At 46.5% G+C, this 25,945-nt stretch overlaps 1 protein-coding gene across 6 annotated transcripts in view; it reads right to left on the bottom strand.

Moving 5' to 3' along the window:
* Positions 1-25,945, bottom strand: part of LOC1278143 (kinesin-like protein KIF21B) — a 42,153-nt gene that overhangs the window by 3,833 nt on the left and 12,375 nt on the right. For 3 of the 6 annotated variants that reach the window (XM_061660582.1, XM_061660586.1, XM_061660583.1), the window contains exons 4-14: positions 10,198-10,336; positions 8,124-8,207; positions 7,816-8,052; positions 7,279-7,747; positions 7,008-7,210; positions 4,961-6,930; positions 3,578-4,060; positions 2,195-2,338; positions 1,201-1,345; positions 850-1,139; positions 137-778 (exon numbers count right to left, since the gene is read on the bottom strand). In XM_061660582.1, coding sequence (XP_061516566.1) covers positions 137-778; positions 850-1,139; positions 1,201-1,345; positions 2,195-2,338; positions 3,578-4,060; positions 4,961-6,930; positions 7,008-7,210; positions 7,279-7,747; positions 7,816-8,052; positions 8,124-8,207; positions 10,198-10,336 — 4,806 coding nt within the window. The remainder of the gene's footprint in view (positions 1-136; positions 779-849; positions 1,140-1,200; positions 1,346-2,194; positions 2,339-3,577; positions 4,061-4,960; positions 6,931-7,007; positions 7,211-7,278; positions 7,748-7,815; positions 8,053-8,123; positions 8,208-10,197; positions 10,337-25,945) is intronic. The other 3 variants (XM_061660585.1, XM_061660584.1, XM_061660587.1) reach the window with 3 other exon arrangements.

The raw sequence follows: 25,945 nt of genomic DNA, 5'->3' as shown, positions 1-25,945 counted from the left end.
CCACCGCTTAATATCAAGAAGTAAAATATAGCTACGATCAAAATCGATTCGAAAGGTAGGAAATTATTGTTTAACTAGAAACGGAAATACAGGAAATGTAGGAGGATGAATGTAACCACATACAGTAAATACTCACTTCGATGCAGTAAACACGCGATTATCGCTCGTTACGATGTCATTGATTGACTGTTCCGTTTTCATTTCGGCCAGACTGTCACAAGTTTTAATATTCCACAGGCGCACAACGCCACCGCGACAGCTAGACAGCAGAATATCGCCGTAGATGGCCATCCCAGATACCCATCCTTTATGGGCATTGTTGAGCGACTGCTTGAGCTCTCCATTTCGCAGGTCCCACCTTTTGATCCCGGAGTCACGACTCCCGGAAAACAGCTCCGCATCGACACCGATGGCATCGTTCGCCACGGCTAGCGCTTGTACGCCGTCGTAATGCGGTGGTTCCAGGTTCAACAGGGGCTGCACAACACCGCCACTCGAGTTCACCTCAAACACCTTCACGTAGTGGTCCTTCGATCCTGTCGCTACTAGGTCCGTGTTGTTCGGTCCCTCCCAAGCGGTCAAACACATGACGGCCGCCTGGTGGCCACCGGACAGTCGGCCAAGGCTTGAAAATTGACGCAGATCCCAGAAGCGCACCTTATCGGAGGCGGCCGTGTACAGCTTACCCGATGCACCCATCGTGAGGGCCGTAATGGAGCATTCACCTGGCACTAGATCGGACAGGGTAGCGTTGGCAGGTAGAGTCGTTCCGGAGGAGCTGCAACAAGTAAACAATACCCTCTTACAAATTCACCATCGCTATACACCAGGATCTTCTTTTGCATTTACCATAGAGTAATTATTGGACGAATGTTGCTGCTCCGCAGATCCCACACCTTGACGAAGGCTCCCGAGGCCGAAAAGAGTAGATTGTTCACCCGATCGTACTCAACGGCCGCCACCGGGCCCAGATGTCCCGTCAGACAGTGTGGCGTTGAGTTTGTTCGCAGATCCCAAACCTTCACCGTACGATCGGCTGCCGCTGTGAACAGCATCTGATTGCTCACCTTGATCGAGAGCACCGAATTGGTGTGTCCTTCAACTACGTGGGTGCAGATAAGCGGGGAGCCAGCCTTGTACTGAAATGGAAATTATTCCATTAGTTATCCATCCAACCTATCTCCACCAGCAGAAGCTTACCCTTCCGTTGAGTTCCTTGATGTTTCCTCCGGGCTGAGGATCCTGCGTTCCTGCACCGAGACGGGAGAATACGTCCCCATTATCCTCGCGGGATATTCCCCGCCGGTAAACTGGCGGTGAGGTTGGTACGTCGTTCGAGTCCTCACTGCAGAACTCATGCCAGGTTTTATCGGTTCCAACGCGGTTTGGTTAGTTTCGAGCGTTTGTAGCGATGATGGTTGGGTGTATAAAATGAAACAATTTTTGGCAAGAGATTAATATGAATATCGCAACGAAAACAGCTGTCAAATCAGTTCTTTAGGTTTGGACCTTTTATAACAAATGCAACCATTTAAAACATGCTGTTGTCAATATTAAAGCTTATTAGATTATCTGAAACTGTAAAACTGTTTTACATTATGAACGACGAAGCGATCTCGTAGTATTAGTAGTACAAAAACAACTAATTATTTTATTAACTTCATTTCAAGTTTGAATTGTTTGTTTTGATCTAAAAAAACCTAAATTAGATTTATCAATTTTATTCAATACTGGGTATAACAAATATAAATCTTTTACTATAGGTTAGCGACTGGTATTGATACTGCACATTTCCGCGGCCATGAAGGTTTAATACATTACAAAATAACGGGTTTTAGTTGCTCAACTCCATCAGATACGGTACGCTAATGAAAAATGGTATTGAGCTATTATCCTATCCTATATGGGGAATCGGTGCGCGTGCCGAGAAGCATTATCTACGAGAAAGCTTCGTTGTTCATCAATCATCGTTTGCCGTAGTAGTAAACTGCCGAGTTCTTAAACTGATGATCACTTATCAAACCGCTGAAAGGGCAACAAGTGGGAAAGTGGTTTTCTCTCATTATATAAATGGCTTAAAACTTTGCCTGATCTCAGCTAAAACAAAAACAACTATTTATGCGATCGTCGAGGGAAAGTCAATCAATCAGACCTTCTGTAACTGATGCCCAATAATCAACACAAGTATACTCACATGCCGGGAGACATTTTGCTGGTAAACGTCCTTCGGCTGATTCTTGGGGATGAGGGAGCACCGCTCGCTTCGAACGATTTTCTGGCAAGCAGCGGCGATGCCGTACTGTTCTGGCGCGACAATCCTTGATGCGGCTGCAAACCTCTGCAAGATGGGTGTGTGTCGAGTTTTATGATTAAAGTACGTGTATCGATGTGTATCGTTGTGACTGTTGCGTGCTTAATGCATGATTTCCCTTGCATGATACAAACATAGCTACTGCTGTTGTGCGTACGGATGTGGAGCGGCAATGTCATGGTGTTCCAAACCATCTCAAAACTCTTCATCCCATGGTATCACAAAATAGACTCCGTTTACCTTCTAGAAATCTTTTATTCAAATGGCAGTGCGACTGATCACAATCAATACCCGTCAGTATTTCTACATGTTCACAGACAATAAAAAAACAACGCATTCTTTCACTAGTGTTGTCTATTACTAAAAGTTACATCTACATCTTAAAGCTTTGTGTGCAATCCCGACCGCAGAGATAACTTTCTGCAATGAAATAGTGAAAAATCAAACGAAAAGAAAAGAAGAAAAACAAAACAATACCAAATCCATCGATCTCAAGTTGATAAAGCTAATATTGGCTGCAGTTTCTAGCAGAAGCGCGCTCACACTAAACAAACAAAAAACAATAGCAACACCATTCTTGCAAACAAACTCCCGATGTTAATCAGAAAAGCCGTCAAGAATAGATGAACAGTATAGTATGCTGGGGTTCAGTGTTTAGCAAACAATCCATTTTCTCTTTTGGCAGCGGCTGAGTGGCCTCGGTAGTGCAGTGTTGCCGGGACGATGCTGCCGCTATCCTCCAGCAGCACTGCTGGTGGAGGAAGCAACTGTTCACCGATGGTGGTCAAACTGCTTTCTATAAGCCGCTTAAGCTCTAGAAAGGCCTGTATGGGTAGCAGACGATACAACATATCGATGGTGGCCAGTAGACGCAGCATGATTTTTCTAAAACAAAGGGAAACGATACATCATGGCTCCGGGTGCAACAGATAGAGATGACTTGCACCACCAAACGCATACATGCTCGGTGCACAGTCGAAAACAGGAAGCAGACACAGCACAGCATTCTGGTTATTGGTCACAACGCACTCATGCGGAAATTCAATCGTGCAATCCTCAATTAATGTCCGATGTACACGAAACAATGGAATGAAAGCTACTTACAAGTAGCTTTTTCGATCACCGATATCTCACAGCATCCATAACACACGCAGGCAGATACAACAACAACAACAACAGCAAAAGGTCAGTATAAAGTTTAAAGCAAGCAAAAGAATCCCATAAACCAACACCGAAGGCAGCGTTGCATTGCCCGCGACTACTTACTTCAGCGAACCGGGTGCACTGGGAACGCGCGAAAGCGGTACAAACGTACGGGCAGGAACGGGAGCCACCGGTGGCGGTGGTGCGATCGGTAGTCCTGCGTTAGCAGCCGCGACCGCATCCATCGCCCCGTCCAGTATCGTGTACGAGCGGGTCATAACGTCCGACCTTTCGTGCCGGTCCTGCAGAGAGGGCGGGTGCTTCGTGTCATCGTCATCTGCGGAATCCTCGAGATAAATACAAATACCCACTTTCTCAAGCTTACTGCCGCCACTGCTGGCTCCATTGCTAGCGCCCGTTCCACCGTTGCCGGCGCTGTGGTTGAGATTCCGATCGGGAATGCCAACGCCACCAGCACCGTCACCGGCAGGACCGACGTAGCTGGAGCTGCTGCCGTACAGCAAATCCTGAATGGTAGCCACCGAGGGCACCACCGATGGGTTTCGTCTTTGTTTCGAGGAGTTCCTGTAGGTGACGATAGAATCGCTAATTTTCATTCAATCCCAAAATGCAAGGGTTTCAGGACAGGGGAAGTATTTAACAAGGGGAACCGTCGTAGCGTGGTCGAAGAAAACCATATTGGTAAATGGAGAGGGGTAAGTGCATTTAGAGCAGGGAAGGAGAGAAAAAGCGAATAGAAGAGCCCGGAAAGAAAATTAAAAAGGGGAAAAAGAAACAAAAAATACATCATAAAACCATATCATATCACACGTAAATAAACTTTAAAAACGTAGCACAACCCTACGCGGATAACTTAACAGCTAGAAGGTCAATGAATGGATATTAACAAATAAAACACATGTGCACTGTAAATTCTACAATGCAGAACATAAGTTCTATGAAGAATATTCGCCCGAAAACATAAAGCTACTACTATGTCAAATTTAGTGTTTCTGACGTCATTTTCTTATTTCACTGCAGGAGTACGTATTCTGTAGCAAATTAGACTGAGACTTGTGTCGTACAACTTCATAACCTATGTTCAATCGATTTCGTTGCATTTGCGCATACCTTCGTGAACTGGGAAGATACAGAAGAAAGAAAACGTAGTAAGATCTTTTAATATACAAGTTCAAAGACGATGGGCATCTGAATATCTGGTTTGAAATCTATATGACGCGCATCAGAAAGCCCAGCATGTCGAAGACCGTTGATGATCCCGATGATACATTTACAAGACTTTGATGTAAACAGGACCGTTGAATCATTAAACACATTGGCAAAGTGCTGGTACGTACTATCTAACACACTCTAGACCACACATTTACACATTCATCAAACTAACCAGGTGGAAAAGCTTGCCTGTGTTATGTGCGCTATTGATGGGAATAAAAGCTGCAAAAAAGGTTCACTTACGAACCGGAGCATGAAAACATGGCTACTCACAGATTTGTGTTGCTGCTGCTCGGTGAGGGGCTGCGCGTCGTCGAATCCACCACGTGGGGTAAACGATACTGCTGTGATGAGGACGGTTGTGGTTCGCCATTTTCCAACAAATTCGCTTGCGATTGAGTCGCGTACGAGTTGGCCGATTGGGCGGAGCTAAAGCTAGCATCCGACGCGGAAGCTGCAGGAGCCCGCGTCAGAATGTACTGCAGTAGCTGCTCCTGTACGCTAGTATCACGCTGCAGCTCAGTTAGTAGTGCGTCTCGCTCACGCAGCTTGGACTGTGCCACGCCGGCCTCGCACACATGCCCAATGGTAACGGTGCAGACACGTTGCAGCATAAATTTGGCCTCCTCGACGGTTCCGATGTTCTCCATAATAGTCTGCAGCATCAAGTGCTCGGAGTTCAGATCCTTTCCATCCTCTATCTGGATAATCGACTTTTGTAGTTCCGTGATCGTGTCGTGCAAGTAGTTCATGTTCGCTATTATCGTGTCCTCCTCCGACACGAGATCTTGTAGTGTAGACTCAGCGTTATCCTTCCTTCGCTGCCGCAGGTTCGTCAGATCTCGTGACAGCACGTCACGCTCTTGCATAACGCGCTCCAGCTCCATTTCCAGCTCCAGCACCGCCTGCCGTGTGCGAGCCGCTCGCATAATCGAACGCTGCAACTCTTCCCAGCGACTCTTGAAGCGTTTCGTGCCCTGCAGCATGCTGCCAATCGATGTGTTGCCCTGCACACGTCCTGCCGCCTTTAAGCTCATTATTCCGCGCTGCGATTTTCGTAGGTTGAAAACCTCCTCAGTCTTTCGCTTCAATACCTGATCCTTGGCGGCACCCTGTGCCTGCAGTGATTTTATCATATTTTTATGCTTCCGCGTTTCCTTGCGAAGCTGCGCAATTTCGCGCGTCTTGCGGCTTTCCATCTCTTTGTGGCGGTTGCTCTCTTCCTGGATTTTCTTCATCAGTCGTGTCTTCACCTGCTTCAGCTCCGCCAGTTCACCTCGTAGTGTTTTGATCTTTGCGTCCTGCGCCTGCATATTACGCTGCAGCCGCAGATGTTCTTTGTTCGTCGCTTGGAAATGGTTCAGCTGGCGCCTCAGCTCGTTCAGCTTTCGCTCGTAATCCTCCTTCACGCGTTTGATAGCCGTCTCATTACCTGAATTTTGTCCCTTGTTGTTCATAGCACCCGTACCTCCATTGCCGATAGTGGCGAGCACTTCATCACGCTCCCGTTCGGTGTTGGATATTTTCTCCTTCATCAAGTTGAACTGCTTCTCGTACTGTTGTCGCATTATCTGCAACCGCTGTTGAGATTCTTCCAGCTGTTCTATTAGCCGCACTTTCAGTTCAATGTCCGAGTTCACGTCGGACATCTCCGCACGCAACACTTCAGCCTTATCGTCCGATTCGGTGTCCGAATCGCTATCCGAGTTCTGGTCCATACTGCTGGATTCGTGCTCGAGTCCAGGTAACGATCGGGACATCAGCGTTTCTCGTTCCTTTTCCATCTCGTGCTTTAACATATTGATCATCGTTTCCGGATTATCTTCGATAAACGGATACGTTTTTATGCCAAGCTTCGATTGCGAGCTCTTAGCTTTTTTGAATTGCTGGAACATCTGTTCCGATTCGATCAGCTTCGCCTTTAGCTTTTCTATCTCGCTGATATAACCGACTATCAGTTCCTGCATGGCAGAATCGTTACCACCTGCCGTGCCGACCGGACTAGAACCATTGTTAGTGCTCGTAGCATCAGCACCACCGTCCCCAGCGGCGGACGCCTTGTGCAGGGAGGCTATCGTCTGCTGGGCCTGCAATGCAGCATTCTTTTCCGTTAAGGCATTTATAGTCTCTTGCATCGCTTTCACTCGCTGCTGCAGTCGCTTATTGTCTTGCGATAGCATTTCATTCTCCAGCGACACATCGGATATGGCTATATTACCATCGGCATCGATGCTGCGTTTGCCCTGCATTTTAACAAGAAAAACAAAACACACACTGGTTAATAATTCTATTACATGACTCACTTTCACTACAAACCCACCTGCTTGTATTCGAGAATTTCGAGCTGAAGATTGGCAATTTCTCGCCTCAGTAACGATATGGTCCGTGAGCTCTGATCTTGGTTGATTTGTACTTTGTTTTTAATGTTCCGAGCTCGGTTGGCATACTTCAACGTGTTTAGCGTCTCCATAAAATCTCTATCACTTGGCGATACGCATGCAATCATTATCGTCTGACTGTTGCCTGTGGAAGAGTGAACAATTGTTATGAACTTAAACGACCAGCTCTCACACCAAAACCGTCTCACTAACCTCCGAGCGAATCCTGCAATAGTCGGGTCAACTTGGAGTCCCGGTACGGTACATGGGAAACCTTTTTGGTCTTATCACCCAGCGCAGATATGACATTGCCCAACGCTAACAGGCCGCAGTTGATAGAGATTCCTTCGCGAGCCCGCTCACCGGTGGCACCGGTACGTTTCAGTCGTTCCGAACCAGCCAGATCGACAAAATGAAACTTGGAAGTGAGCGTTTCGGTGTCACCTTCAGCATTACCACACTGCTCGGCCGTCATGACACGCTGTCTTCGAATTAGAATGGTGAACAGTGCGTGACTTCGCGAAGACTGTTCGTTCATTTGCGTAGAGGCGGTGGTACGAGCGAGGGCACCCTGCTGCAAGCAATTCAGGGCTTCCTGAGGACCAGCCAATGGTTTGATAGTTGCACCCGCCACCGAAATGCCACCGGTCGCATCTTCAAAGATCTTAAACACCCTAGCACCCTGGAAACAGAGAAGTGAATGTTACAAAACGGATCCACTTTCGCAACAAGCTAAACTCGCTCACTTACTTTATTGTAAGGGTCCAGTAAATCTATAACTTCTTCATTGTAGAGCTCCATAAACTGTGCGGCAACACTGAACGTCACCGTGCCCAGGTACGTTCCATCCTCGTCATACGGGTTTTGCTGTAGCTGGGCAATGCCTTCAAATAGATGCCGGACTGCCCTCGGGATGATACCTTCTTGTGCTTCTGGCAGGGCTCGTTCAAACCCAGTTCCCATCGTGTACGTTTTACCAGATCCGGTCTGCAAATAGAGTCATTTTATTTAAAAAAAAAATCATTCGATAAACTGTTGCTGCTGTTTATGCAACTCACCTGTCCGTACGCTAACACTGTAGCATTGTAACCTTGCAGTGCGCCATCGACCAATTTTTCGATGCAGTTATTGTACACGGACACCTGTAAAATGGTCAATGTAAAAGAATAAAGTTATAGCAAAGTCTACAAGACATTCGGAAATATTTTATTCTCTTTCTGTACACTTTATTTCTGCATTTATATGCCCTCATACTCATTCGACCTACATTATTTTCTTCTTCAAAATAAAGAACAATCGTTCCAGCGGCAAGCATGAACCCAATCTGCAAATACGTTGGACGAAAAGTGTCACTTCATGCCAAATAAGTAAAATGAAATGCTGGATGCTACTATTCCCACTCCTCCGAGCCACTGTCGCGCGCCCGGTTGTTTGTTATGCCTTAAGAGAGCGTTTTGTAATCATTTGCTTTGCATATTGTATGGCAGCAGTAACAGCAGCAGTAAAGCAACAAATCACGTACACACAAAGTACATCCCATCCATTCGTGTTAGCTCGCGGTTCTTCTCCCAACATGGAACCGAGGAGGTCGTGCACCGAGCTCCGGAGTTTGTGTGTTTTACTCCAAACACGACACATTTCCGTGCGTTCACAATTTGGTAATGCACCACACTACCAAACACGCTGGACCCCCACCTGTTCCCTGCCCAGCAGCCGGAAATAAACAAATGCCATGCCATGCCGACACACCCGTCCACCACCACACACTGTCAAATGATATTTTGAAGAACGAGCCGGTGTGCCTCCAACTGTGATGGTTTGTTTCTTCTTTCATGGATGCATAAAAAAATGGTTCAACCGGTAAAGCGCACATCTTCTCCGGCGGGTACATCCGTTGAAGCTGGTGGCCTCATAAGCGCCATGCTGAGCATGAGGAATGGTGCACGAGATCTATCCACCGCCGTTCTCATCTTCCTATTGTTAGCTACGTATCTCTTACATAGTATAGCTGAAATGTCATGGCGAGATTGAGACACCTTGGAAGCACATCTATCATGCCCGATGTTCTAGTTCTAACACAACAAACCATTCCGTAGCAAACGGTAGATGCCATACAACAAGTGAAAATACACACGTCTCATGTTTCATTCCATCTTTTCATCTCGTCGACATTACACAAAAAAATGAGCGTTAAAGAAACTGCTGAAAGGTGCCAAGCTATCAACAACACTGGTTGGGGCTCGTCTCCTGAAAACGCTGCACGTGCGCCCACATACGCGTGCGTTATCTACACCTTACAATACCTCCACCATAACTGTTGAGCGCTTGCACAACGTGAATGCATCATTTTTTCCCGCTGCCACTGTGCTACCACCAACCAGCAGCATGCCGTTTGTTACAAGCGACACAAACAACACACGAAAAGATGATGGCAAATATTGTTCCTTATAAAATAGAAGCCTCTTTTGATGTGCCACTGGCAAAGGCGACAACTCACCCGCAGTACAAAAGATAACACAAAAAGGCAAACGAACCTCAACGACTTGGCTGAAACGGTTGGCCGTAATGCAAACAAAGTAGATTATGTTAACAGTTATCGAAAGGAAATAAAACCCCTTACGTCGTATGTACACCTTAACATGTTGTCCAGTCCAGTCTAGCTGTGGCCCACGGGAAGATGCATTGTTATCGCTTATCATCATTCAACATTACACCCCTGCGCGGGAACAAATGATAACAAAACACAGTGTGTGCTGCAACATGCGAATGCAGCCGTGGTGCCTCCGAAGCAAACGATAATCGATTCGATGACAACAAATCGTTCTCTACTATCAATGGCGTTTTACAAACGACACTCAGCTGATTTCTCCGCTCAGCAGCGCTTTCTTAGAAGAGGAAGGCCAGCCGGTCGGTCGGCCGGACAGCCAGCTAGCGCTAATGGCGCGTTTTGTGTTGGATCCATGGGCCCACGAACACGCTCCAACATCCTACGCAACAACGTACGCAGCAGGCAACCAACCCACACCACCACCACACGCCGTCCATGGACAAAACGTTTGCGGCGCTTTGGTATCGTTGGATTTCTACCGGAACCTTGTTGGAAGTTCCGCGCGGCTATGTTTTCACACTTACCTGCGTCGTACTCATATCGAACACATAGTCGAAGGTAAAGGCCTTATCGGATCCGAGCAAAACCTGCGGCTCACCAGGCGTGACCTGCGTGCACACCCGGCACATGTCGATTAGCTCACGCGGTATCTGTGGACGAATTCTGAAACGATGTCCGAGAAAGAGAGAGAGAGAGAAAACATTAGTTAACAATCGGGAATGAATGTGAGGACAGAAGGGCCAATTGGCCACGATGTGCCAAACTACACAGGATGTGAAATCGGTGACACAAAACTTGGTAAAACCATACACGCTTGATTAACGGTTAATTTTGCAATTACCATGTAGCGTTTGTTCACACCACGAACGGCCGGACCGGGGAGAGAAGAGAGTTCAAAGATCGGGAATGCCCGGTACAACTGTAAGATCTAGCTTATAACAGCTGGTACACGACCGGTTACACATCGTTGCATCGCTGATTGGGGTAAAGTTTCCGCACTTGTATGCAAATTAATTGAATTAGCGGTCAAAGTCATTGCAACGGGATGGTCGGTCACTGCCTTTTTCTTATGCGTGTTGTGTGCTGCAGCAGCATGTACGGACTTCTTCCATCTCGCAACTCGTTTCGTGAGCCCTCCCTCTTATGCGCTGTTGTTAGTCAATAGTGCAATCGAGCTGCATTGCCCTCTACGTAAATGCACCTCACATCGCATAAAACGGGTCAGTCTTTGTCCCCTCGTAATCGCCACATAGGCCTGCCTGTGTGCGTCAACTTGTCTGTTGGGGTTCACGGAAGTAACCACAACACACACCACACACACACGGGAAGATTAAAACGGCATAGACAGTCAAGCTGGCTAGCCCAAAGGTATTTATATCTTGAACCACCAGCCGTTTGACACTCGTCGTCTTAGGAAACGCCCGCAGCAACACTCCGAAGGTCAGCTTGTCAACCGTTCGTGTTGTACCTTGTCCGGGCGGCAGTTAACGGTGTACTACGGTGCAACTGCGGTACAGGGAAGAAGGTGTCGTTGTTTTGGAAGTACAGAAAACCTAGCGATTTTTTTTTAATCTGCGCACTTTAAGAAGTGCTTGCTATCCCTAGGAACACCTTCTACCATTGACAGTTTGTGTGATTGATATACGTCGTGGTTGATCGATTGCACTGTTGACATCGTTGCACGTTAAACATGCATTTAAATACAAAAAAATGAAACACTTCAACTGAACGCGTTGAAAGCAACAACTATTTTTCTTTTTCACCACCCAGCTCTCCTCAGCTGGAGCTGGAGTCACGTATAGTTCAACATAAAACTATTAAAATCTCATCAGAAACTCAATCACGAACAGACACTCATAAATAATGACATGTACGTGCGTGATTGGTGGAGAACGACGCGTCCGCGGACTTCAATTTCCTGCCGCACACGCACGCTACTTTCGTAAGGAAAAGCAGCAGCATCCCAAATGGAACGGACGACTAATATGGGATAGAATCCGAATATCTTCACGCTCACCATTCTTGCAGACGACAGTAGCCTTCCGATAACTGTGCGCACTTCCAAGAAATTGCACTTGCCATCAGCGCATACTAACCGCAGGTAATCCGAGATGCAGGATGTAGAAACGCATTCAAAATGAGATTCACAAAGCCATGAGTAATCCCCCACAAAACCCCATCCTCCAATGCAGCTGAAACTGAAACACGTTCCAGGTATTTGAAAAGAAATTTAAACTCATTCCAGCGGTAGCACTACCTTTTGCTGATTAAGTTTACGCTCTCAGACACACGTGGCATCGGTTTAAACTTGCCACTTTATCCTGTCCCTCCCCGATCATCCCCGATTTGCGCCTACAAAGCTTATAACACTGTGACATCGGATGGTGTCGTGTAACAACCAGAAGCCAACCGTTCAAATGAAGACAAAGTTGTCTGTTTTTGAACACGATACCAAAATATCAGAAACAGGAAATATGAGGAAGTTAAGCGGCGTTTCTTCACATTTTACACCACACGACGACGACCACTTTGGATGTCTTCTCACGTACATGCCAGGGGGAAAACACACATAACAAAAACGGTCGGCTAGACGCCGGAACAACTTCGCTTTGTGGTTGTCTTCTTCACCGCCGTCGCCGTTTAGTTGGGTTACACACCACTCTCCAGTGTATGCATAAAGAACTATATTCTGTGATGCAATTTTTATATCCTTTTGCACCTTCCGCCTATGTACTCGCGGTTCGTTTCCTTTGCGGGTGGCAGTAGCGCCAACAGTCACAGTACAGTTAAGAGAGCATCATTGAACTCCGTTTGTACGAACGGAATGCTTGCAGCAGAATCGTGCGCCTTTTTGGGAACCACACACACAGGAAACGAGCTGAATGCCCCCTGGCGAATCTGTAAAAGGGCTTCTGCATAACAACAGCACAAGCATTCACCAATAGTAGGTTTGTTGTCTACTCAACAGCCGATAGTAATGACATCACCAACCGCCAATTAGCATACGGGTTAAGAGATTCCCCGTCTCAGTATCTTGGAAAACTAAGCGATTTACAATTATCGGCGCTATTTACGATTCGTACGGCTACCATTAAATCACACTCCCACAAGCTCTGCTGTTAAGACAACATCATCTACAGATTGACTTCACAACTATTTGCCCATAGAGTCAGTTTCGTCTCACGATAGGACGATAGGATCGTGCTACTCCGCCAAACGATCAAGCGAATAACTTTCTTCGTGTTTGTAAAGATAATCTCACGGTGAAGGTGGAACAGCTGCGAACGCACATAATGCATGCGTGACGAGGAATATGATCTAGGCGAAATGCAATCAGGGACTGAACGAATGATGACTCGTGATGCACGTCCGCTACTGCTACAACTCCATCTGCCATGTATACGTATTAAATCGTTACAGGTCGTGAGAAGTGAAAATAGAGATTTGTAGTTAGCGTTCCCATGTAATAATAAAGCAGGTAGCCACATGCTACGTGCATGATTCATCATCCAGGGTTGACTTAGGCGTGATAGGGCTTCATAATCTTGCGGGCGAAACGTTTCGATCAACCGAAGTTTACACACCCAATCGTTGCACAATGACCTAACGAGCTTATAAGTCTTGCCCTGCACAATGAGTCAAACAACGAGATTAGTGTATCTACATTGAATGTCTTTGTAGTGGCATGGATATTGACGCTACCCATGGATTTGATCGTGGTACTATCGAATGGGCACACCACGCCTTACATCGTTTATAGATCGATATTTCGCACACTTCTAACGCCAGATAAGATATGTTTTATCAAAACGAAGTAAAAACAACGCGTCTGATAAAAGTGGTCGTGACCCACATGGATCTTGAGTAGCTCTTGTTTGTACTTGTTAGACTTTTATCAAGCTTTAACCCAAGGATATATTTTTTTTTTTTGTGGAGGTAACAAACAATCACTTGCATGAATTGCATGATCAAGCTTGCATGAGATTACTTAATGGTAAAAGATCGTTACAAGGATCCATTTTCAATCACAACGCCTTTAATTGATTTTACATGTTTAATGCACCCTTTCCTCTCTGTTCAGTTCTACTAGTATCATGTCCCTTCGTAAAGGGCTTGTTATTTCCATTAATTAGTGTCTGGGTTATGTGCCTCTCTCTCTCCCCCTCCTTTCTGACGTCATTGTTGACATCGCACCGAGCTGATCGTGAATTCAGCGCACGTCGGCCGTTCCTCAAAGCGCATTGCCCCTGTGGTGCAAAGCGATAGCTGAGTTGACAATACATGTACAATGTCAAGGTTACGATGCAGCAACAATCGATGAGGAAGAACAACAAAAAAAACTGCACCGAATGCACATTTGCGCGTGAAACGCATTTATACCAAGCAGCCAAGCCAACAAACCTCATCATCACCTGTTTTGTGTATATTCTTGCGATCTTTCAGCGGGTAAACAGCGTGCTTTAGAACTCTTTCCACCTCAAATCGCATGCACTTTTCTCCCTCCATTGTAATGTAGCACTTTTGAGACCTGTATTGCCGTAAACGGAAAGTTGTCGTGCCAATTCCGGGTTCGAAGCGGCCAATGCGGAAGCGGAAAATTTCTAGACAGAAAGCAAATTCCAATTCCTCAATCTATTGCTCCTCCACAAGTTTCTCCACCAGCGAAAAGGGGGACATTTATCCTATACCCTCAAGCATTCACCACATTGCGTCCCACTGGGCGGGCTCGGGAGTTTGATATTTGCATATTTTTCCCGCTCTCCAGAGTGCATAAATTATTCTCACGTCGCACCAGAGCAAGAGAGTTTCACCCTTTTTCCGCGCCAATTACCCACACACACACGACACGACACGAATCGATTGCGTCGGAGAGGAAGCGTGCGGCAAGATAGAAGAAACCTTAAGCTGCTCCCACAATATCGGCGTGTCAAACATGGAAATTTGTACCGATGAATTATGCATCGTGGTGCGGGCGCATAAGTACACCCTTTTGGCCACACGAACAACCCTCCCCGCCCCCTTCGTGTGTCCGCGTGTGTGGGTAATAGATGTACGAATGTGATTGTATCCGTGTACACGGGTTAATAAGCTTTTCACTGCGTGATGCTCTTGTGCCCGGCAGCTGCCTCCCGCGGAGAAGCTTCTTCACAGGCTGAACTTTTCTTCAAATCATTTCACCAAATTAACCACAGTAATCACCCCCGGGCAGCGGAGGAATTGCGCTGCTTCTCATCCAAGAAAAAATAAATCTTTCATATTCGTTTGATGCACACAACTAACGGTGTCCCGTAGCATTCACAAACCGTCCCATCTTCTACCCACCCCCGAAAACGGTGGTAAACTTATGCACCCTAAATCTCGATCGTGAAAACCGTCACTCCCCAATTCTCTCGAACATCGCCCCCCCCTTCCTTCAAGCACATGATGCACGAGCTATAATTAATTGGCCATGCAACATAATTTAATCCGCAATGGGAACAACGGGGAAGTCGTCGTCCACGATGTTTCACGCTTTGCAGCAGGCTTGGTGGGGCGGCTCATCATCATCATCTGCTGCTGCACCTTATCGAAATGAAAACAGCAGTTCAGGCCATTCAACAGGTTGTTGACCTCGGTGTGAACTATCGCACGGAGTGTGGCGCACGCGATTCGGAGCGCAGAGTCTTTCTTGTGTATTTATTTGGCGAAACGCAGCATCTTCTTAAGATAAAGCCAACATAATCTTGTGTAAGGCATCATCAGCGCTGGCAAGATGATGGTTTATCATTTAAATCCACTATTCAGCAGAGGTTCTCAGGTTCATACGTAGTAATTTAGCAACTAATTGCCATCAGTCAACGACGCAGCAGGAAGCAGTTTTCCTCCAACCTACAGAAGAAAATTGAGATCATATCTTTACAACATCTTAATTCTCTCATTCGCACGATCGTCTCGAGGAGAAGAAGAACAATTCGGGATGGAGTTTGATGAATAGTTTATCTATTCAAAACGATGACGGCAAATCATTCAACTGTAACAACTTCGGGCACCTGAGCGTTTCACAGCACACCAAGGTATTCGTAAACATTTGAGAGTTCATAAAACCATGTTGATTAAATGACTCTAATAAAGAGCAGAGAATATCCCCATAAAAAAGGAAGGTTGCTCATTAAACGGACAACCTGCGTACGTGCGTAGGTGTTTTCACGGCAATCTGCCACTCTAAACGCTACGAATGTCACTCAACCCGTCAACCTTTTTGTTGTTCCCCTGTACGATCGATCCACCCAAAAGTGTATGTCCAAAAGGGATTTGTAGCAACCAATAGCCCATACAGCCACAGTCCACAGCCGCAGTCTGGCGCGCGCGCGCATGAATGAAACCATCTTGCACGTTTACGGAGCAGAACTTTACGCAACCAACCAAGAGACGCTCTCTGCTGCAGCTCACAGGCGCGCTGCTGCTGCTGCCGCCACCGTCTTCACTACGACGCACGAAAAAACCAGTCGTCCTTGACCAGACCATATGCACCAGGCACCCACCGGGCCACCCTTCCACAGACCACGCTTACTGCCGAGGTGGTATTGAGACAAACACACGAAGCACATGGCTCTTTGATACCGATGATCAAGCCTGCTAGTTGGTGTTTGTGTTTGTGTACGTCGTCTTTTGCCTTTACTTCTTAAATGGATCTTCGCAGACAAAACAGCTGAGAGCATCGAAAACATCGAGCAAGAATGCCCCCACATCGAGTATCGAGGGAGAAAAACGGAGTCGCAGCACGGATGGCGCCACCGCCAATGACCGGTATGGTACCGACGTACGCCAACGACCGACCGTCACCCAGAAGATGGCGCGCAGGAGCAAGAGTGCTTGATGCTTCCTGCCTTTTGCATTTATATACAAGCCGCTTGCAACGCCCACGGCCGGCCCAACGAATGGTGGTCGTCTGTTTTTATTGCACTTTCCGTAGTTTATCGACAGCTCCCACAAACAGATGGCACTGTTTGATTGCGCCGTACGACGACACCAGATGACCGTGAGGGGATGGATGGCCGGAGATGGCCGGGAGATACTATCGACGAAACCTGCCTGCGAATAACGTGAGCAGAATATGTTTCTTTTTTATTGCGCAATGGTGGTACTTGGGCTGTGCGTAATGACATAACTGATGTCTTATTTAAAGGAAGACGCGCTAGTTAAAGCATTCGTGGTGACATGACGACTAGCGTGTGCCTCAGTTCGGGACATTTTAATAGATGTCTAATGAAGTACCTATTCCATGCGTCACAATGCTATCCCAACTGACGAAGAGAATTGCCTTTCTATACCCCAAGTAAAGACTGTGTCCTTTTTCTGAATGATACTACGAACTGTACAGTAAATCGGGGATTAATGCAATATGCAAATATTTACCCACGGGAAGTCTAAAATACTGCCACTTGGCAGCAAGGTTCCATTCACATTTTTGTAAACCCAAAATGTCAAGAGGATACTCCGCCGCCGTGGGTTCTGTACCGAAATTAGCGGATCACTGCGGTGGTACACTCAATTTTTGAAAGTGCTTTTTTGCACGTAAGGTCATTTGCATAGGACCTACCTCTCTCTCTCTTTCTTGCCAACAAAATCGAGTTATTTTATTAGCCCTCCCCTCGAAGTGTGCTGAGTGACGTTGAACCAAATTTCAGTTCAAAAGCTTACCCTCCAATTTGCGTTTTTTTATGCTAATCAATATTCAACCACCCCGCAAGCAATTGCAACTGCACACGTGCTGGAATCTCGGCGTCAAATAGGTATACCACCACCTTCTGCCCACAGATGAACATTCTTCAGACAACCACACACACACACACACTTCAGAACGAGAAGAAGTGTTGGTGGCAGAGGGAGCCGGCCACGGCTGCAGCACGCGTAAGAGGAGTAATGTGGGCGAAAAAATCGATGCTCGGCGTGCTGCCAAAAACTGTTCACCATCAATCTGTACAGCAGCGAGAGGGCAGTTTCTGGGGCAAGTGCTCTAAGCCTTGCACCTCCTCGATTTCTTGACGTGGACACTCGGTCTCAGTCGGTGTGTGTGTGTGTGTGTGTGTACACACGTGCCTTATTTCTAGCCAATGATGACGTACACGAGAGCGAGACAGTGCGCGCACTTCGATCGGCATCCATAAGCTAATTGGATCGATTGAATTGCGTGTCAGTGAGGATGGGCAGCACAAACGAAAACTGCACCCTGCAAATAAACTCGTAAGAGAAGTGCAACGCACACACATACAGACATTAGATATTCGCTTTGTGTTTTGCCAATGAAGGTTAGTTGAAGTGAAAATCAATTACAGTTGCGTGGCCTGCATTTCACCACGAGATAAATGCAATTGTACACACTTCATGGTACGATGAAGTTGTCCCAACAGAAATTGTCTCAATCTGGAGCATTGAACCTTTCGAGTGGTCTCCATCTCTAAAAATATTAACACGCTCTGCATCTTCATGTAAATTTCAAATCCCACGATCAAAACTCGTTGCCGTCAGCCTTAACAAAACAACGATTTACACAAAAACAACCTTTTTTCTCTCGTGTGACCCACTCAATCTGCGCCTAACACGACGACGCACAATGGGCGTAGCGAACCCACTGACTGAAAAAACTTGTACAACACAACCCAACAATCACAAAACGATTTATGTGAAATGTTTTATGCACGAAAACAATCGCTTGTTTCCAAAGATTTATTTACTCCCTTCACTCATTGCTGATGCAAACAAAATAAAACACCACAGACCACTCTAATTGAATTTTTAATCAAATCATTCTAATTACAGCTAAACTAAGCAGCGCAACATATTTCTCTTTAATTAATTAATGACAAGACACTAATGGACAAGGCTACCGACCATTGACGTAACCACTTTGAATCTTGGCACTCGACCCAAACATGTTAAAAATCAATGTCGGAAGACGCACAACAGACAACGCACCGTTGCGGGATCGCGGTGTTAGTCGGCAGAAACATTATCATCAACCACCCAGATAAAAGTGCGTAATTTAATCGCGTTGCTAATCAATTATCCCCTTTCTAGTTAAGATATCGATTTAATACGCACAAAAAAAAACAACCGACCGCCGGCGTTTTTACATTTAATCATAAAGCTTGACCCCGACGGGAACCCGCTTTAGCATGATAAGTAAGCACTCCGTCGTACCTTTTTCCTTCCCACTAGACCCCTCCACCAGCAGTGCTATGTAATTGAGATGGTTAATGAAAGCACCAGTGTGAGCGCTCTTTGCGGTAGCGCGGTATATGTGTATCTAACAAATTCGCTTACGTCGCTTTAATTCATCGAACCGGTTGACATACAAACGATGCCGCGCTCGGTCTTGTTAAAGCCAAACGGATCTCGCCCCGATCCCCAGGTCCGGGTTCATTTCATTTTATTGACATAAGCCGACTTAAACTACGCCTGTCGCGCCCAGACATGTGCGGTTGAGCAGCAACAAGCTGTTGGTGGAAGGAGCGCCAGAAGGGCGAAGATCGCAACCTTTAGCAGCGTTTAACCCTCGAATCAATTTGTTGTCTAGCGCTCGCTCGTAGCAATTTCATGCGTGGACACAAATTTATTTAACGATTATTGAGCATAATTGATCATTCATAAATATTTGACAAACTATAGAGTTTGTTCATTGTGAGTGACTGTATTTTAAACCAACGTTTTTGAGAAGATGCAACGTCACTGAAGGTTCCCTTAAGGGTTTGACAATCTTTGAACAAATAGAAAATCTTCCATTTGATGCTTTAATGTGTCCTCTCTCTCTATCTCTAGATTACCTCAGGAGATATCCGGTAATTTATAATATCCAAGATTACTACTGACACTTCCAATCAACTTCTAACAAACTTCCAACATAGCTGCAAAAACTACTCATCTGCGGAGAGCTGACCAGCGCAAAACGACTATTAATTACTTAATGGTTGCGTGTGGGGGAACCAATCATACGCCACCATGCATTGCATGCGAGCGGGCAGCATTTGCAAATCTCTATTAATGCACCTTAATGCCACTTAATCGTGTGCACACTACACTTATACACGCGTGTGTGTGTGTGTGTGTGTGTGTGTATGTGTGTCTGTGTGTGACTACAATTTGCATGCACATTATCGACGCACCGACTGCGCTTCTTCTCCATCGGTTCAATATTCAAATCCTCTCCATAAGCATCCGCCTTGAACAGTGCTGCTCCAGTTTTGCAACGCCTCCCACAGGCCCCGGATGGTGCTGCATCGTCGCACAACGCCCAAACCCTGTAACTAGCACCTTTCATACGAGCGTGCCGGAATTCAAGCATTTCCTGTTCTCGATCGATTTTCCGCTTCCTTCCTTCCAAGAGTGCGGGGAAATGCTATTGAACCAGGCCAACGTACCACGGGGTAGCACATTTTGCACTGAGACATGCAACTTGAGTTTCCCGTGCTTTCCACACCACGCCCAACAAACGCAACCCCTAATGGTAGATTTGCTTTTTTGTTCCATGCGATCGATCGATCATGCTACACATATGTGTGAACAACACAACAGCTCTTTTCCGTGAGGAAAGTGAATAAATAGAACAAGCCAGGCACAAAAAGCGCACAAATACACACACTCCCTACTCCTTCGGGAGGTATGTATGGTAAGACACGGGCGCCGTCGTCGTAACAATTCCACGTGAAAGTGTTAAACTCAACTTAAGGGCAATGATCTGGGTGGGGTGGTCCGAAACGAAGGAAACAAAAACAACCCCCAAATATGTTTCGCACAATCCGTCCCAACCAACCCACCGTTGCGAGCTTCAGAGGTGTGTAAAAAAAAGGCATCGTTAAAGCTCACTCACCTCAGAGGCAGCACGCCATAATGTCGATCAAGGATGGACACCTCGCTTCCAACGGCGGTGCCAAAACGGGGCGTTTAATTAATGCCCTCAGCTGTCCGCCCTTCGGCGTGAGATGACGACGGGAGGCCAAAGCATTTAAGTTGAGTTATGTTCGGTTGTATGATAAAAAAAGATCAATCTCGGCGGTGCCACGAAATCTTTGCGCTCTTTCGCTCTCTCTCTCTGTCTGTCCCAATCCTGGTCATGGCACCAATTTAAATACATATTTTTAGATAAAAAACGAGGTTCTTTACAAGAAAGTACATTCTTTATCTATGTCTAAGCAGAAAAAAAACTCCGCTCAACAATCGCTTAACCTTTAAGGTTAAATATTTATTCGACAATCAACACTACGCGTGAGCCCCAGACTCCAACATCCTCAGTTTGAAGGGGAAATTTGGCTATGGTGCAAACACCACAACAAAGTGTCCGCTTTTCTGTTATGAAACATCTCCCCCCTGTTGAGGTGTTCTGTGTTCGCCTCTGGCACAGCACCACCACACTAAGTTGACCCCAGGACTAAGCGACCAAGTGGGCCAATCCTATATTTACCAAGCATCATTGCCTCACGCAAACATTACGCCTAAGCTCAGCCTCTTAAACACGAACAACAGACTCACTGTTTATGCGCAGCCATAGACACAAACCCCTTGCCCTTGCCTTCCCAGTTTACTTGAGATCTACGTTAACTGGACGGGATGTTGTTAGGCTTCAAAGTGTCCTACACGCATTATGTAGCCCTCCTAGCCAGCTTCCTAGCGCTTTTGTCCCCGCCGCCTCGGCACGACAACGCTTTTCACTGGCTTAAGCCGCGTGTCCCGTGTGTCACGATTTGAGCAGCACATCGACAGCAATGTCTTGTTTAAAGTGGTTGTTTTGAGGGAATTCAAAGGAAACGCACGCTAGATGACAATATTTAAAGAACCGATTGTCACTCGCACGCTACTGCGCGTCACCTTTGCGCGTTTGTTTCAAACAAACACACAACACATTGCGTGTGCGTGTGTGTAGTACATGGTTGAGGTAATTTTATTTTTGCAATTTCAAATGGACAGCGAAAAACCAATACCATGAGGCCCTGTTGGGTGGTCTTTACTGCTGGGAGTCATACGCAAACTTCTTCAGATATGTTCATGGTGCTCCTAATTAGTTACGAGTGATTGTTCCTCAAGCAATGGCAAATATTTCATCGTGCCCTTGACTTTTGGCTAGAAAAGCACAGGTGTCAACAAACATAAAGAACGATTCGTCGACCTATTCAACACATTCTTGTCTTTGCAAACATACTCACACATCGTAAGTGACGTAACGCAGAGCAGAGTATTCGTTGTGATTTTTCGACAACTTCAACGCGTCCGATCATCTCTCCTCCGCCAACGTCAGCACCGAAATAAAAAGGGTCACCCCAAAACCGACAAGGAAGGTCGTGAGCGTAACTCTCTTCGGGACATCTCTCTTTGCGACGCGTAAATAATGATCTATTTTAATCCACCCCAACACCGGAGAGGAGCGTAAAGCATGACACTGTACGCGGCCACATCGCCGAAAAAGGCGGGATTCGGTGTAAACTGAAGCTTATTTTAGGTTCCCACATGATTCAATCGCACGCGCACATTTGAAGCCGACGGCTGAGCGCCACAGCTTTGAAACTGACAGTTTTAGCGCAATCTCAGCTGAGCGGGGGGCTGATGCCGATGTGTTTGCTCTTGAAATTCTAGCCCTCCCCAAGGTCTCACGACCTCCCGTGTGTGACGACCTGCCTGTGATGGTGCGATTGGCGTCGGTGCTGTTCATACTGTTGTTCTGTTTATCCCACCATAGGGTATAATTCAACTAAACTAGACTTCTGTAAAAAAAAGAAGGGTGCGCCAGAGCAAACTAACACACACATTATGCATTGAACTTTATTGCGGTTAAATACATAACCGATCCCAATCATCATTCAGCGGAAATTGACAATATCCGGATATTGGGAAGCCATTCAAGCAACGACTCCACACAAACCACCTGCCACTACCCCTGTTTGTGGCAAAAAGACATCATGGGAAATTTATTGGCCATACGGCACACGACACTACTCGAATTTCAACAGGTGCTGCTTCAAACGTACGTGTTCCACTTTCAGAGTGTGACCTTAACATTGTGTCACGGGGTGGTTGGATCACGGCGATTATAACGACACAAATGGCATTGACTATCACTATTCTATAGACCTATTTTGCTCTGAGATCTCGAGATTTAGAGGTGGCGTACGTTACCATCCTAACAATTAAGCAAACACGCGATACATCTTACACCGACCACGACACCAGACATCTCTAATCTCAAACACCACATAAACCGCAAAGCATCCCTCTCTTTTGAGGTGACAAAAATGCCGCCAATATCAACTACCGCAGTTGCAATATCCTTGCCGCAAACCGCTCAAACGATATATCAAAGGAAACCGCAGCGATTGATTTGCAATGCAGGGAAGCAAGCAAACAGCAAGCTGTATCATCTTCCATACCAAACGTCCATTGAAGCTTCCAAAACCGCAATGTATGGCACCTTGCCAGCACGGGAAGAAGCGGAAATTGAAGGCAAAACCGTTTTAGCAAGCAGCAGCAGCAGCAGTTGAATTGCTAATCGTGCGTGGATCGAATTACTGAAAGGGTGTCTTTCACTAACACCACTACCACCACCACCACCAACCGAAAACAACAATGCACGGACGAAACACACAGGTTCATTAGCATCTAGCCCTTGGCTTATGGTTGGCGAACCGTTCATTGCACCATCCGCCCCATCAGCGCGATGTGGTTCTTCGACGTCCAACATCGGCAACAATCCAAGAAACGACAAGGCATCTGACGTTACAAAACGAGCATCGCGTCCAATCAAAAGGCCTTGTGGCAAAGCCAAACCCCAAACCAATTTCCAAACAGCTCGTTAGGAAATCGATAAGATTAAAGGCGCGTAGTTATTGATGCTTCGTGGTCACCTTTAAGGGTACACCTTCAAAACTACACCACTGCAATGTAATAATACTGCCCCCCCGCATAGGTATCGCAAAGAAGCGAAAACAACATCCGACAGCCAAACTGCGGTATCTGCTGCGTACAATCCCCCAATACAACCTTACCAATCTTCATTAAAACTCCAATAAAATACTTCAATCGAGCACTTACAGGCTTTTCTTTACGGTCCGGAATTCGTACGGAATCGGAATTCGATACAATCGTCTCGCTACCGTTACACCGATGGCAATCCAATCTTTTATCAACCTGCCTTCCGCTTTCTGCCCTCTATCCGCTACCGCAGGGACTGCTGCAAACCTCAGTGAAAGTACTTTCACCAAGTACGACTCCCTGCAGCGTTGCTTTCGTACGCTAGTATTAGAAACCGTAAAAAAACGCATAAAATGTCACCGAAATCGATTGGAAAAGCGCTGCAGCCGACTGACGAACTCCCTCGATACTCGTTACCTCGTTACTTCCTAAACGATCGTGTGCCAGCTAGATCAGATCAATTTTCCTTCCATGGGGCTGTTGTGTTTTCCACTTTCATATCCGTTTCAACCGGCCAATCGCGAGTACCTTCTCAAACCGTTTACTTTACGTGCTTGAAACAATTGATAGCAAAAGAGGGACGCCCTGCTTGAGCATTAAATTGTCCACTTAAGGGTGCAGTTTGTGACGTTCTTTTCAACGTCTGTCTGGCACAGTTTTTGCCATTTTGCACGTGCAAAAGATCTCTTTGATCACCGATGGCCTAGACGGTGGGTGACGGCTTGTGGTCGTGATCGTTCACAATATTCAATTAAGTGTTTTCTATGCAACTATTGTCGTACAGATTGCAGCACAACCACCGATGATGGATATACTTGATACTCTCGCACAGTGCACACTCTGTTGTGTTCAGTGCGCACTCCAACAAGCACTAGCCAAGAGATCATTGCAACAAATGGACCCTCTTTCACCCACCCCGGCTTCTCATTCAGCCGAGCCGAGTAATTGCGTTAAGTTGGCGGAGGTCACGCAAGATTGACGCCTAATTTTAGGCGGCCATCGTACACGTACAGACAATCTCCATCTTTCCTACGAGTCCTATTTTTCGCCCGTCTCCTTGAGGCACGCGTAGACTAGACCCGGCTAGTCTCCATCGCGCTTGGCGTCGAGCTAGATACATTCGATGACCCGCTTGTGCACTGGCACGGTAAAATGGCTACGGTTGCAGAGACGACGACCGTGTCCATGTTAAGTGCCTCTTGGGAAATTACTTCAGATAAGAAAGTGAGTTGCATGGGCATTTGTTTCGATACAACCGACAAGTGCTTAAATGCTTGAATTTAAATCATCTTTTATCCCACGCAGATGCGGAAATGGTTTCCAAACAAACTTGGGGCGTTTGAAATCAAACGAAATAAAACAAACATACAGTTCTCGCTATTCCGCCGAGCGCGCGGTAGAAATAGCTCGATGATGTACTAGAGCTCAGGCTCCTCATGACACCTGAGTAAAGCTGGTCTGCGTCCAGAAAAAAACAATACCGGCCCAATATTTGCTCAAATGTTTCAACGCTTCCATCCGGCAAACCGGCATCCGTTACCAAAAACGGTACCGGTGTTCGATGGGAAAACAAACGAGCAACGAACCCATTTGCACCAGATCAGCGATCGATACAGAACTTTAGTTCGGAAGAATCAACAACTCCATCAACGGATGTAAACCACCTCTCTCGCTCTCTCTCTCTCTATCTTGCCCGCGCTCTGTGTATCCGGTTCCTTCGCACTTTCGGTCAGTAAATCTACATTTATGGATCACCAACACCTTCCTCCACACTAGCTTCCCCAAACATGGCGTTGATCGTTCGGATGTTTGGTAAATTAGGGAGAGAAACATCAAACGTCGACGTGTATTGCCCCCAACTGGATTTGGCCTGTTGATCGAACGAAACATTTGTATGACGGTTTCAGCGCAGGGCCGATTTGCGTAGTGCCAAACGCGCTCACGCACACGTACCGACCGACCGGCGGGCGCTCGCTGTACCAACAGACTGATGAGGTAATCGTCCAACCCAGACCCGCTCCCTTCCCGACATCCCGGCGTGGCCTTTTCGTCACGCCGCTAGACGGACCATGCCGCAGATGTGATTGACGAAGTGTGATATGACCGTGGGGCGTGAAATCTGCCGTTTTTGTGAAAGAAACGCCGGATTACCTCACGCACATTCATTACGGCGCCGGGGATCAGGAGCGGTGGACCGCATGGCACGTATATCTCGATTCGAACCTCGAGCGCAAGGTTAGAGCGCAAACAAGATAAGAGATCCCTGCGTACACCAAAAACAACAACCCTATTTGATGCTCCACTTTCGGGGAAGCATAAGACGCAATGTGTGCGAAC

This window comes from Anopheles gambiae, chromosome 3 (genome assembly GCF_943734735.2).
Source record: "Anopheles gambiae chromosome 3, idAnoGambNW_F1_1, whole genome shotgun sequence".
NCBI lineage: Eukaryota > Metazoa > Arthropoda > Insecta > Diptera > Culicidae > Anopheles > Anopheles gambiae.
Note: the sequence above shows the minus strand (reverse complement) of the source record. Positions and strands in the feature narration are given on the sequence as shown.